This window comes from Labeo rohita, chromosome 4 (genome assembly GCF_022985175.1).
Source record: "Labeo rohita strain BAU-BD-2019 chromosome 4, IGBB_LRoh.1.0, whole genome shotgun sequence".
In the NCBI taxonomy this organism is placed as follows: domain Eukaryota; kingdom Metazoa; phylum Chordata; class Actinopteri; order Cypriniformes; family Cyprinidae; genus Labeo; species Labeo rohita.
In genome coordinates this window covers 44,070,253-44,085,284 of record NC_066872.1, presented here as the reverse complement: position 1 = coordinate 44,085,284, position 15,032 = coordinate 44,070,253, and the positions used below count along the sequence as shown (strand labels likewise).

Sequence of the window (15,032 nt, the reverse complement as noted above, 5' to 3'; positions counted from 1 at the left end):
GAGTTTATAAGTTACTGTATATTTATATTAGAATCTATACTACTACATTATATACTATTTATATGTGTGTGTGTGTATATGTATATATATATATATATATATATATATATATATATATATATATATATATATATATATATATACATATACATATACATATACATATACATATACATATACATATACACACATATATATACACACATACATATATATACACACATGCATATATATACATACACACACATATATATACATACACACACACACGCACAGTTGAACATTTCATTGTTCAACATTTTTTATGGCTTTACTTTTAGTTTACGATAATAATCATGCTCTGAAGCCCTCAATTTCTGTCCTACTTTGTAGCCCAGATGTTACCTAAAAAAAAAGAGACTGTTAAAGCCGCATTCTATGTTTTTTTTTGGCATCTTGGCCCTAAAAAAACAATGCCAGAATGAGGATAGTGGGCCTCTAGGACAGGTTCACCAAGCAGCTGAACTTTCTCCGTCTTGCTTGCTTCCAGAACAACATTTTTGTCCAAGTTAAATGCTTGACGCGCTTTACTTTCAGGAGTATTTCCAATGGCACGACTTGTTTTGGCAGCAGCCATAAAACGCTTCAATCTTAAAGTTAAAGAGTCAAAGGCCTGTCACTTAATGCCAGAAACGAGCAGAAAGGCATCGCTCTGGATCTGACGGCGGGCCACCGGAGGCGCGTGTACGTCGAGCCCCATGGCGGTGTGTGTCTTAAACTGCGACTCGTGACGAATGAGTATTTCATCTCCGTCCAGCGTTTGACAGGACTGTTTACAGACTCAAAGTGCTCGGTCTCGTCGCGATGCGTGGGATTACGGGACCCCTGCCGAAGCGGCTGAGGACAACATAATTCATTCCTGACTGAGAGCGACTTCGACACAAGGAGATTTATGTTTCATATTCAACGTGGGAAAGACAAATCGGACGGCACACATAAATCTTGCATATTTCCACATTAGCGATGCATAGCAGGATATCAGGCAATCCAGTTCAAACAGCGCCTTGGGTTAGTGTTTGAGCAGAATTAATGAGACAGAGTGGCAAAACAACCAGAGATGAATGGAGGCTCCGTGGCTCAAAAGAAGCAGATGAGAGGAGATCCCTGCAAAGCATTACCTGCTTAAAACAGGATGGACAAGTTTCCCACAATTCAAGCTAGAAAACAGAAAAAAGGAAAGAAAATGAACTGAATACATAGTCATTTAGGGTTTTGAAAACTTAAATTATAGTTATGACACCCACTCAACAATGAAACCGTCAAATAAAGAAGATTAATGGCAAACCCACTGGAAAATCCAGATAAAACCAGTTTGTTATTGGTAGACACTGGTTTTATATGGATAAAATCATGAAACGAAGAAGATTAATGATAGCCCTACTGGAAAATCCAGCTAAAACCAGCTTCTGGTGGAAGATATTGGTTTTATGTGGTTTCTAAGTCATTATAATTAAAACCATCAAACAAAGATGACCACAGCTGCTGGTTTTAGCTTGATTTTATAGTAGGGTTGCCATTAATCTAATTTCATGGTTTCAACCATATAAAACCAACCTCTACCATCAGAGGCTGGTTTTAGCTGGATTTCCAATAGGCTTGCCATATTCTCATTGTAGATACTACTGGAAAAACCAGCTTCTGATGGTATAGGCTGGTTTTATATGGTTGAAACCATCAAATAAAGAAGATCAATGGCAAACCTACTGGAAAACCCAGCTAAAACCAGATTTGGATGGTAGAGGCTGGTTTTATATGGTTGAAACCATCAAATGAAGATCATTAATGTCAAACCTACTGGGAAACCCAGCTAAAACCAGCTTCTGATGGTAGAGGCTGGTTTTATACGGTTGAAACCTTCAAATTAAGAAGATCAATGGTAAACCTACTGGAAAACCCAGCAAAAACCAGCTTCTGATGGTAGAGGCTGGTTTTATATGGTTGAAACCTTCAAATAAAAAAGATAATTGGCAAAACTACTGGAAAGTCCAGCTAAAACCAGTTTCTGAAGGTAGACAGTGGGTTTTATATGGTTAAATCATAAAATTAAGATGACAAATGGCAACCGTACTGGCAAAACCAGCTAAAACCAGCATCCGACGGTAGAGGCTGGTTTTATATGGCTGAAACCATCAAATGAAGATCATTAATGTTAAACCTATTGGAAAACCCAGATAAAACCAGCTTCTTGTTGGTAGACGCTGGTTTTATATGGTTGAAATCATGAAATGAAGAAGATAAATGGCATCCTTACTGGAAAATCCAGCTTAAACCAGCTTCTGCTGGTAGATACTGGTTTTATATGATTTACAAGTGGTCTTTAACTGAAATAATCAAATGAAGAAGATTAATGGCAACCCTACTGGAAAATCCAGCTAAATCCAGTTTCTGGTGGCAGACACTGGTTTTATATGGTTTCTAGGTGGTCATTAACTGAAATCATTAATTGAAAACATGTGGGCTGCTGGATGTTTCACTATGGTTACCATCTTCTCAGGGTAAATGTTAGTTTTATATGGTTGAAACCATGAAATAAAGAAGATCAATGGCAAGCCTACTGGAAAACCCAGCTAAAACCAGCTTCTGATGAGAGAGGCTGGTTTTATATGATTGAAACCATGAAAGAAAGAACATTAATGGCAAACCTACTGGAAAGTCCAGCTAAAACCAGGTTCTAAAGTTAGACACTGGGTTTTATATGGTTGAAATCATAAAATGAAAAAGATTCATTATAACCCTAATGGAAAGTCCAGATAAAACCAGCTTCTGATGGTAAAGGCTGGTTTTATATGGTTGAAACCATCAAATGAACAAGATCAGTGGCAAACCTACTGGAAAACCCACCTAAAACCAGCTTCTGGGGGTAGAGGCTGGTTTTATATGGTTGAAACCATGAAAGAAAGAACATTAATGGCAAACCTACTGGAAAGTCCAGCTAAAACCAGGTTCTGAAGTTAGACACTGGGTTTTATATGGGTGAAATCATGAAATTAAAAAGATTCATTATAACCCTACTGGACAGTCCAGATAAAACCAGCTTCTGACGGTAGACGCTGGATTTATGTGGTTGAAACCATAAAATGATGAAGACGAATGCCAGCCCTACTGGAAAATCCAACTAAAACCAGTTTCAGACTTTCGACACTGGTTTTATGTGGTCATCACAATCAAGGTTGACGTGGTTAGTTAAGCAAGATCTGATCTGATACGACTTGGGTTTTTTTCAGCAAGCAAACGTCAGAGAACAAATAAGAGAAATAATAAGAGAAAGCAGCGGAGGTGTTGTGAAAGAAATTATTATTGAGCAAAATTACTAGCCTCAAGATCCTGGATCCACAATGACACTGATCGACATATGGCTCATGTTATTTTCTGTTTAATTACACAGACGGCAGTAGTGTTTGCACCAAAGTGTCCCCCTAAAACCTGCCGTCACCTCATGCGTCTGATTCATCTCAGCTGGACTTCTGGCAGGTTGTGACGTCGCTGAAGGCGACTCAATCTGTCGCTCAACAACCTTCAGCTCAACTAGCTAAACTGCTAATGCATGCAGATCATTAATATTTTCTAAAAGTAGCTGAAGAAACACCCAAACCAGACTGCACAGTTAATCGTTTCAGTAATGGAGGGCGTCTGCCACTACTCAGAGTTTATACGGCACAGCGAGTGCTATTACGGCTCACACCGGCCTCATACATCAACAGAGCACCAGAGAATGAGGAAATATGAGCAGGGTGAAAAAATGACTGTGCAAATTAATAAGCTTCCACTGTGACTATGAGAAACGAGGACACTTCAGGCCGAACGCCGCAGACGCGTGTCGCCGTGTAGCGAAAGTGACTGCGTCTGGCTCACGTAACAAGTGCTGCGTTAAATCACATCATCAGAAGTTAAAAACAGATCAGGGAGAACAGAAGCGGGCCGCGGGCCTCCGTAACCTCGTTAGCAGGAGGGCTAAACCCATTAGCCTCCTCCATTAGCGCGACGGAGGGGCCGTACGGCGGTTAGCATCGCTTTTCCTACTCGCAACACAACTGCAGGTTTCTGACGTGACTGTTTTTAATTACCGCAGGTGTGCAAATATATTATGGACATCAACACATCAGGCAATCCTGGTTGAAATGTGTTTCAAATGCCATTTTCCCCATGTAATGCTATTAAAAATAATTTATTATTATCCATTTATTTATTAAACAATTTTAGATTTCATGGAAATTGCATTTTGGAAAAAAAAAATATATATATAATAATATATATTATATAAGAAATTTGCCATATACAATTAAATATTGAAGTATTGTTTGAATAAAATTTATAAAAATCACAGTTACGAAATACAAAAAATTGGTCTAGTGATTTTTAGTACTATATATATATATATATATATATATTTTTTTTTTTTAAACATTTAAATATTTAAAAGTTTAAAAGTATTTTGGTCATATCAAAGTCCAATTCAAATGTCACATTTTATTGTAAGTATTTATTTTTACTACTATAAAAATACACTTTATGTGTAAATTTTATTGTTTTACCACTAAACCCAGACTTTCAATTTTAAGCAATGAAAATTCATTATAAAAATGTCATTATGACATAAAAATGATTACTAAAACTGCAATCAAATTTTGGTTTGAACATTTTATAATTTGGACATTTTTAAATACATATTTAAAAAGGAAAACTGAGGAAACCGTCATTTTAAAACTACTTCAAATGTATTAAAATTCAGACAATTTTTTATGAAAGTCCAATAATTTTTTTAAAAATATAAAAATATATTTTTAATGCTTTTAACATGTGTTTAATATCTTATATTATATTAAACTAAACCGAAATTTCAATCTTAAAATATGAAAATACATTATACAAACGTGAATTATGGCATTTTTAAAATAAAATATGATATAAAAATAATATAAAAAATAAAGAAAGAAGAACATTAACACATTTTTAACAAAATTTACATTTAATAATCTGGACATTTTTTGTGCAAATTAAAACATAAATATATATTTTTCTTTTTTAAAAAATGACTACATATTGAAAATAAGATATACATTGTAATTTATTGTATAATAAACTGTAAAAAAAAATATTAATAAATAATTTGTAATAAAATTTAAATGTTATAATCTGTATGGTTTTAAATATATTTTTCAAAACTGATTTGTGCACATTAAAATGGAAGAAATGTGGGGAAACTGTCAAACTGCGATTTTCAAACTATTTTAAACTAATTAAAATTGTTGTAATTTTAATTTTTTAATTTTTACTACTTTTAAAAACACAATGTATTTTAAGATTTTATTATTTTAGCACTAAACTCAGATTTTTTTAACCTTAAGGTATGAAGTATAAATACATTATACATTCATAATTCATTATAAAATTTTAAATTATTAAATTTTTAAAATAAAATATTATATAAAAATGATATAAAATAATGAAAAAAAAAATTTTTTTTTTTTTGCACATATAAAATCTGAATGTTTTAGATTAAAAAAATGAATTAACATTAAATTAAAAGGAGGGAAAGTGTTTATTTTCTAACAGTAGTTAACAACACCAACAAACCAACGTCTGTACAGACACAATATTGACAATTAATAAATATTTTAAAACTGATTTTGTGCGAATTATAAGACAAGACACACTGCTGTTTTCAAGCAGTCTCTTGTAATTGGTTCATACGGGGCAGAAGCATCAATCTCAACAAGCGTCGATACTCCGGAAACGTTTATTGTCCAGTTGATTAAGACAAATCAATGCCCTTAAAACACGACGCAGCTCGAAACGCGAATCTACGGCTTGACGGCGAGGAGCTGAATGTCCAATTAAAATAGCTTAAATACCCCAAACAACTCAATCTCCTGCTTTCCACTAACTTCTCTTGCCACATAACCGCAAAAACAACAACTGTTTACTCCTTAAATCCAATCAAGAAAAGCAGAGATCTTGAAGTAATGGAGAAGGAGACCTGCGTGAACTTCATGTCATGATCTCACGTCGACTCTCAAACGCAAGCACACCTCAGAGTGAGACTTTCTCACGTCGTCGAGTAAAAATAAGTGTAAATCTCATTAACATCGACTTCACAGAAAAGCAAGATGGAGGTGATAATTGAAATAGGTAGAAAAAAAAAATAGAGTCCTGCCATCAGCAGCAAAGCAAACGAAACAAACTCTGACTTTTCTCATTATCTGACACGCTAGACTTCAGCTCGCTCGGAAAAACACTTCACATTCACATCATTACAGAAATAATTCGCCAATAATGAAAGCGCTGTCATCGTTTGCTCACTCGCATGTTGTTTCAAACCTGTATGATGCTCCTTCTTCGATAGAAAAATAAAGGAGATGTTTAGTAAAATGTTCATGCTTTACCGTCAAACAATGAAAATCAATGTGGACGGATAAAAACAGCCTTATAAAAGCAGCACTTAAGACTTGTGCACTTCAGAAGACCCACAATCAGTGTTATTTTGTATCATTTATATACTATTAGACCATTTAATAATATTTTTAAACAGCTTTTAGTTTGATTTTTTCATTTTTTTTTTTCATTTTATTTCAATTTTAAGTCATCTGTGCTTTTGTCATTTTTATTAGCTGTTTTATTTTAAAATTTTATTTTATTTTATTTTATTATTTTATTTTAATTATAACTTAGTCATTTGTGCTTTTGTTTTATTACTGTTATTTTTTACTTTTTGGTAGTTTTTGAAGCTTATTTTACCAAATAAATAAATAAAAACATACATTAAAACGTCTGACAGCTTCTGACAAGTTTATATTTTCAGTCTCACTTTAAATTTTATTTAATTCATAAAGTTTTAGCCATTTGTGCTTTTTGCATTTGTATTAGTTTTTTTGGTTACTTTATATACATTGAAACTTATAATCACAGCTTTTAGTTTTATATTGTCAACTTTTTCTTTTATTATTTTCTTTTATTTTAGAAAATTTTATTCATTTGTGGTTTTATTATGTGCTTTCGCACATGTACCGTTATTAGATTTTTAAGCTTATTTTACCAAAAATATAAAAATATACATCATTTCTGACAGGTAACAGGTTTATATTTTCAAAATATTTTTAATTTTTTTTTTAAGTTTTAAAGTTTTTAAAAGTTTTAGTCATTTGTGCTTTTTGGATTTTTTATTTATTTTACAAAAATATAAATACATATACTGAAACATAATGACAGCTTTAAGTTATTTTATATAATTTTATTTTATTTTATTATTTGATTTGTGCTTTTATTTTATTATGTGCTTTTGCCACGGTTATTAGTTTTTTGTGCTTATTTAAAAAAAAAAATTATATATATACAAAAATATATAAATCTATATAAATATATACATTAAAACGTCTGACAATTTCTGACAGGTTTAAATTTTCAATTATATTTTTTATTTTATTTTAAGTTTTAGCCATTTGTGCTTTTTTTATTTTTTATTTTTTGGGGGAGTTATTTTACAAATATATAAATATTTACATTGAAACTTACAATGACAGTGTTTAGTTTTCTATTGTCACTTTTTAATTTAGTTTAACTTATTTTATTTTATTTCATTTTAAGATTTAGTCATTTGTGCTTTTATTTTATTATGTGCTTTTGCCACACAATATTTAATTTTATTTTGATTTTGCATTTTTGTCACATTTTGAACTAAACTAAATAAAATTTTAAAAAAAATATCAAAAAAAAAAAAAAAAGTAAAATTAAAATGTTTTACATTTCCATTTATCTTATTACATTCATTTTTGTTTATTTTCCATCATTTTAGTACTTCAATATATAATTTACATTTATGCTTTTTAAGAGTGTTTGTTCAAACATTTAATATATTAAATTTTTTATTTTTTAAATAATTTCTAGTTTCTAATGAATAACAATGAACAACAACACTGCCTACAAAATATTGCATACGGACTACTTTAATAGTGCTTTTTTTTTGTCATTTTATCTCATCTTCGGAGGTTGCAAGTATCTGTTGTATGAAAAAGAAACAGGAAGCATCCATGTTTTCCACAGAAGAAACAAAGTCAAACGGCTTTGAAACAACACGAAAGCGAACAAAGCCTCCTGCCGCTCGTTTTCATCAGATGCAAATATCTGCCGCACAAACGTTTCCTTCCCCTCCGGATCGAGTCTCTCCATCATCATCCGTTCAGAGCGAGAGGATCTGAAGTTTATCTACAGCAGCGTTTAGTCGCTATCTGTGAATAGAGGCTGCAGAGATTGGATAAACGTCGGCAGAGTGAAGCTGTTGACTTTGCTAGAGGACGCAGGAGAAAAGAAAGGAGAAAGAGAGCGAGATAAAGACCGAAGATGTGTTTGACAGCGGTTTGAGGGCAATTATCAGGAGAGCAGCTCGCGCCGGACAGGAGAGGTGAGCTGTGAAGAGGAGCAGAGCTCAACAAAGTCATGACTGCACTCCCCGTCCGGATATACCGGCGCATAATCATCTTCTCAGCTCTTCATTAACCGCCGGCCTGTTAATTGGTACTGGCTTTGTGTGAAAATGTGGGGGTGTGTTGACTATTTAGTGGCTCGCTCTCTTATGAAGCACACACAAATAGTAACACGTTGTTTGTTAGCAGACGGGCTGAGAATAGTAATGCTTTCGGATGAATCTCATTAGAGAAAGTCAAGAAAATATTTATATAAAGATACAGTGGTTTTGGGGTTAATATGACCTGAAATATAAGTGTATATATACACATTATACATAAATGAAAATTATGCATTTATATAATATAAATACATTTTTCTGTATTTATGTATATTGCAACTACATTTTTTCTTCATAAAATCAAAGCAGTTTAAATTACTGTAAAATAAACAACAAAAAAAATTAAAAATTAAAAAGTAAAAATGAAAATGTGTTTTTATTTTATTTTTAAAATGACAAATGCAAATGGCTAAAATGTAAAATAAATAAATAAAAATAAAAATAAAATAAAAACCAAATAAGTAAATTAAATTCATAATTTATTACTAGTTCATTATTCAATAATTCATTATTTAAAAATAAATAACTTTATTATTTATTAAAATTGTGATAAACAGGAATAACCAAATAACGTAATAAAAAAGACAATATATATTATGAAAAATATATATTATTAATCAATAAATCAATAAATCAATAAATTGATTACCTAGAGAGACAGTTTTTAATGAATATTAATTAATATATAAACATTATAATTATTGAAATAATTATAATTCTAATAAATATACATATATTTTCAATATATATTATATAATATATAATATAAATATATACATTATATATAATATTAACACCACCTGAAGAAATATATATATTTTTTTACAAATTCATCAAATAAATAATAAAAAAGTGATAAATTATTCATAATGTGATTAAAAACCAGGAATAACAAAATAACGTAATATAAAATGAAAATACATAATATATTAAATATATAATATATTATATTAAATATATTATTTTATTTATATAAATGTATATTATAACATATTAAATATTAAATATATTAAATATATATAGTGCAAATAATAAAAAATTGTTTATACTGTGATGTCCGACGTCACATAACACTCACCCAAATTAAATATTTATTCATTTACAAAATTCATCAAATAATAAATGTGTGATAAATTATTTATAATGTGACTAAAAACCAGAAATAACAAAATAACGTAATAAAAAAAGTAAATATATATTATGAAAATTAGATATTAAAATAAATTAATTACACAGAGAGAGAAATTTTAATGAATATTAATTAATATGTAAAAGTTTATTTTTATTTATTTTTATATTATATCATTTTCTGACCTTATTTTTGTGAGATGTACCCATCAATGGGCTAATGGAAAATAATAATGGCTTTTTGTGCCGAGTGACCCAGAAAAACAATCTTTTGACTCCTGATTCTCAAATATGAATACTTTAATTATCTCATTTTTGTACTTCTTTATACCCCCTATTAACGAACATTCAATACACCCCAAAAAATGAGTGTGCAGTACATTAGGCAGCATGAATGTGATTTCTGTTGAAGTCCAGACAAAGCACTCTGTTTCTCACTCAATGCTGCAGGAAACTGTGAAGAGACAGAAAGAAATGACTCACTGTTCGTTGACGACAAAGATGCAGTTGTCTTGCGAAGGAACGCCTGTGACGGGATGCTTGCAGGTCACCTTTCGCTCATTGTGACTGCAGGAGAGAAAAGACACAGGAATTGTGGGAATTAGAGACACGTGAGACTGGCGGTCACACTTTGACACTCGATAAAGAGCCGTTCGAGCCACGGGATTCACGCGCAGCCCTGCTGCTAAACATCAGACCGGCTGAACAAGACGAGACCATCTTTAGACACGATCGACAACCCAGAGGAGAAAACAATGGCACAGTTTGCGAACTGTTTCACATTCAGGATTTTATTGCACAGAGACTGGTAAATAGATGCAGGTTATTTTCTAGCAGTGTCACAACACATTGAACACATTGTTAAAAACGCTGAATTTAACTCAGGTGTCGTCATTTGCTGGCTGCTATATTACAACACTGAGCATTTTTGGTTCATATCAAGAAGTTAAAAACAAGAATAAAATAAAATAAAATAAAATAAAATAAAGTAAAATAAAATAAAATAAAATAAAATAAAATAAAATAAAATAAAATAAAATAAAATAAAATAAAATAAAATAAAATAAAATTAAAAAAAGATTTTAAAATGATAAAATATTTTTGGTTTATGTCCTGAAAATAAAATAAAATAAAACAGTGAAAAATTGTTCATAATTGTAAAAACTAACCCTTTTACTAAAAGCTTAAATAAACAAAATGATTTTAAAAATATATTTAAAAAAAATTAAATAGTTTGAGAAATTAAAATAAATAAATTATTTATTGTATTATAAAATATGTATAGTATATGCATTTTTGGTTTATGTCCTGAAAATAAAATAAAAAAAAAAAAAAAAAAACAAAAACAAATTCATAATTGTAAAAACTAACCCTTTTACTAAAAGCTTAAATAAACAAAATGATTTTAAAATTATATAAAAAAAAATAAAACAGAAAATAAATATCAAATAAATAAATTAATTATTGTATTATAAAATATGTAAAATATATACATTTTTGGTTTATACCCTGGAAATAAATAAAACAAAATAAAATAGTAAAACATTCTTCATAATTTTAGTAAAATCTAACACTTTTACTAAAAGCTCAAATAAACAAACTGATTTTAAAATTATAAAAAAAAGTAGTTTGAGAAATTAAAATAAATTTGTATTGCATTATAAAATATGTAGAATATATAAATATTAATATAACTGAATAACAATAAACAATTACAACTCATTCTCTCTTACTCTCTTTATATATAACATTTGTAAAATAAATTAATAAAAGTGAAAAGTTATTCATTATCTGATTTAAAAATGGATACAACAAAATTACAAAAAAAAAAAAAACAAAAATAGAAATTAAAATAAATTGTAGTGAGAGAGAGAAAAAAATTATATAAATATTAATTATAATTGTTAAAACACATAATTCTAATTCTAATAAATATACATATTTATAACAAATACATAAAGTAATGGCAATAACATGTTGATAAATGTTAAAGTAATAATAAAATAAATAAATAAAATAAATAAAGTTAATACTTAATTAACTAACACCCACACCAATCATTATTTATTCATTTATTTAAAGTTAATAAGTTATTTAAAATAAATACAATATGCGATAAGTTAACAAAAACAGGTTATTTATAAACACACACACAAACATGTGACGTCAACACCACCATTGTCCAGCCGATCAACCACCTAAACCAGCTCTGACCAACTAGAATCCACATAAAACCAGCACTCGCCATCAGAGTCTGGTTTTAACCTGATTTCCCAACAGGACCGAGTCAAACATGATGTAACCCAGACGAAAACTCAACAGATGACATCTACCCAGAAACCTCCTCAGCAGCAAGCACACACACACACACACACACACACACACACAGAGGCAGCTACACACCTTGAGCGAGGGGTGGTGCAGAATTTCAACATGTCTGTCTGTCTGTCTGTCTGTCTGTCTGTCTGTCAGTCTGTCTGTCTGTGTGTCTCCAGGGGCCGCCGGTGGCTCTCTATCGCCTCAATCCTGTCTCTCTCTCTCTCTCTACTCCTGCTGTTTATCACCAACCCGAGCATGTAGTGAGTGCTGCTGCCTTCAGCAGTCATACGCCCCGATCACAAGAGCATGGAGACAGACGTACGCCCACCCTCCCCGTCTCTCCTCTCCACCCTCTTCCTCTCTGCCATGAGGCGCCGACGTCTCAATAAATACAATTACGGCTCCAGTCACACGCAGACGGAGCCGGGAGAGGACAGAGGAGGCCGTTCACAGCAGATAAAGGCCGTTCGGCTGAGATAAACGCTCTTTCGCTCTCACATGGAGAGTCACAGGGCTGCTGGGGAACATGTGGACGGACTGAGGCGTGCTGGGCAGGACATGGTTCGAGGCGAACAAATCTAGCTTGAGAGGAACTGCACAAAACACTCACGCACATGCTTTAAAGCATGAAATCACAGGACTTTACAAATCAATTCAGCATAGAGGCTGTAAAAATACTACCATCGTATATATAAACTTATATATTTATGTAAATGCATCATTAGTAAGGCATTAAATACAGTACGACACTTTGCATGTGATATATTTAACACCATACGTGATATACTGTTTTTTTTTTTGTACATGCATGCATATATTAGGCACTAAATAAGTGAAAAATCATTCAAAATTTGACTAAAAATTATAAACACAAATGTAAAAAAAAAAAATTAAAAATGTTGTTGTTTTAGGAATTAAAATAAATATATAAAAAAGTATATTTATATAAAATAATTATTATATAATTCTAATATAATAAATTATAATTTGATATACTGTATAAAATTATATAAATATTAATATAATTGTATAAGTTATAATTAAATTATGAATTATAATTCTAACACATAAATATAATAAATCTATACATTTCAAAGTAATTACATAGTAACTTACATCAATTAATTTCTTTATTTGTATGCATATACGTATTTCTATTTATGTACTGGAATTTTACCAAAAACGTTTTATTATAAACAAAAATAATATACATTATTTTACATAATATTTATATATATTTTGGTGTATACATAAAAACACACATATAATATATATTTTGAATATATATATATATAGAAATTAATATTTATATTTTTATTCATAAAATTAATATTATATACAAATATATTTAATATATAAACATACAATATTTTTCTTAAATATTTCCATGCATGTGTGTGTGTATATTTATATATACACATTATAAATATACACAGTACACATATATTGTGTAAACAAAAGCTTTAATCGTTTGACAGAACTAATAAAAATATCTGTTGTTTTAGAAATGTAAATACATTATATATAGTATAAAATTATATACATATTAATATAATTGTATAAGTTATAACTCTATTATAAATCATCATTTCAATAAATATATTGTAAATCAAATTTTTCTGTGTGTATGTGTGTTTGTATATTTATATTTATTTATATAATGCATTTAATTTATGTTGCACACACAGGAAATAATATTAATATTATTTTTGGTGATAATAGATAATAGTATTAATGAGATTTTTATTAGACATAATTTTTTAAGCAGGCCTAGCATGACCTCACATAGTGTTTCCTGCATCAGGATTACTGAATTGAAAATCATCTTCTAATCTCTTTTTTGAAAGCTTTTAACCCTGCGTTTTGGCCTAAAGCTCATGTAAGTAACAACTCAAGGGTCTCATCGGTATATTGATTGTCCCTCGTTCACCCTGGATGAGATCCTTGGATCTTCTGTGTCCTTTTGTGCTTCTCATCTCAAAGTCTGCTCATCTGAAACCTGCCGACAGTGATATGATTGGCTTCATTGATTGATGACCAAACTTTGGATGCTGAAACCATTTGGGATGACAGCGCTCACAGATTCGGTGCCGTTTACTGACTAATTTATTGTTGCCAAGGCAACAATCACCCTGGAAGGATGCTAATCACTTTACCGACCCGCTTTTCAATCCATCATCCGTCTGGTCGCTCAGTTTGCCCGTGTGGGCTTCTGCCTCTGCTGCGGCATCTTATTTCAAGAACTTTTTCAATAACCAAAGTGACCAACTTAACTGTTCGAAAGAAAAAAAGGAACTTGCAACTGCTTAATTTTACAACTGTTTTTTTTTTTTTTTTCTCAGAATTGCATCATAAACTTGCAACTGCAAGTTGTAAAGTCAGAACTGTGCAATATAAAAAAGTCTTTTTTGTTGTTGTTTTTCTAAGAATTGGACTTTATATCTCGCAATTTTGATGAAAAAAAAAATATCTATAAACTATATAAAATAAAAAAAAATAAAAAAATAAAAAAAATAAAAATCATCGGAATGGCGAGAAAAAGTTAGAATTGCAAATAATGAACTCGCATTTACGAGAAAAAAGAACTGCGATTGCAATTGTAAGAAAAACTCAGAATTGTGTGAAAAAAGTCAGAATGGCAAGAAATAAACTCACAATTAAGAGAAGAAAGTCAGATTAGGAAAAAAAAGTCAAAGTTGTCAGCAAAAAGCCAGAATTGCAAGATATAAAATTACAACTGTGATAAATTGTACAACTGTAATAAACTTGCAATTGCAAGTAAAAAGTTTGAGGAATTGTGAAAACTGAATAAAAAGCCAGAATTGCACCAAAAAACTTCAAACTGCGGGATAAACTTGCTATTGCAAGAAAAGTCAGAATGCTGAGAAAAAGTTAGAATTGTGAATTATAAACTTGCAATTACGAGAAAGTACTAAGAAGTGCAAGATATAATCTTGCAATTGCAAAAAAAAATAAAAAAGCCAGAATGGTGAATAAAAAGCCAGAATTGCACCAAAAATGTTTGAAC

General features: G+C 30.4%; 1 protein-coding gene across 28 annotated transcripts in view; it reads right to left on the bottom strand.

The window, feature by feature from the left end:
• plekha5 (pleckstrin homology domain containing, family A member 5) overlaps window positions 1-15,032 on the bottom strand; it is a 177,256-nt gene that overhangs the window by 54,627 nt on the left and 107,597 nt on the right. For 19 of the 28 annotated variants that reach the window (XM_051107215.1, XM_051107216.1, XM_051107219.1 and 16 more), the window contains 2 exons: window positions 10,169-10,252; window positions 1,158-1,196 (listed from right to left, as the gene is read on the bottom strand). In XM_051107215.1, the coding sequence (XP_050963172.1) occupies window positions 1,158-1,196; window positions 10,169-10,252 (123 nt within the window). Of the gene's footprint in view, window positions 1-1,157; window positions 1,197-10,168; window positions 10,253-12,088; window positions 12,153-15,032 lie in introns of those variants that run through there. The other 9 variants (XM_051107218.1, XM_051107243.1, XM_051107244.1 and 6 more) reach the window with 2 other exon arrangements.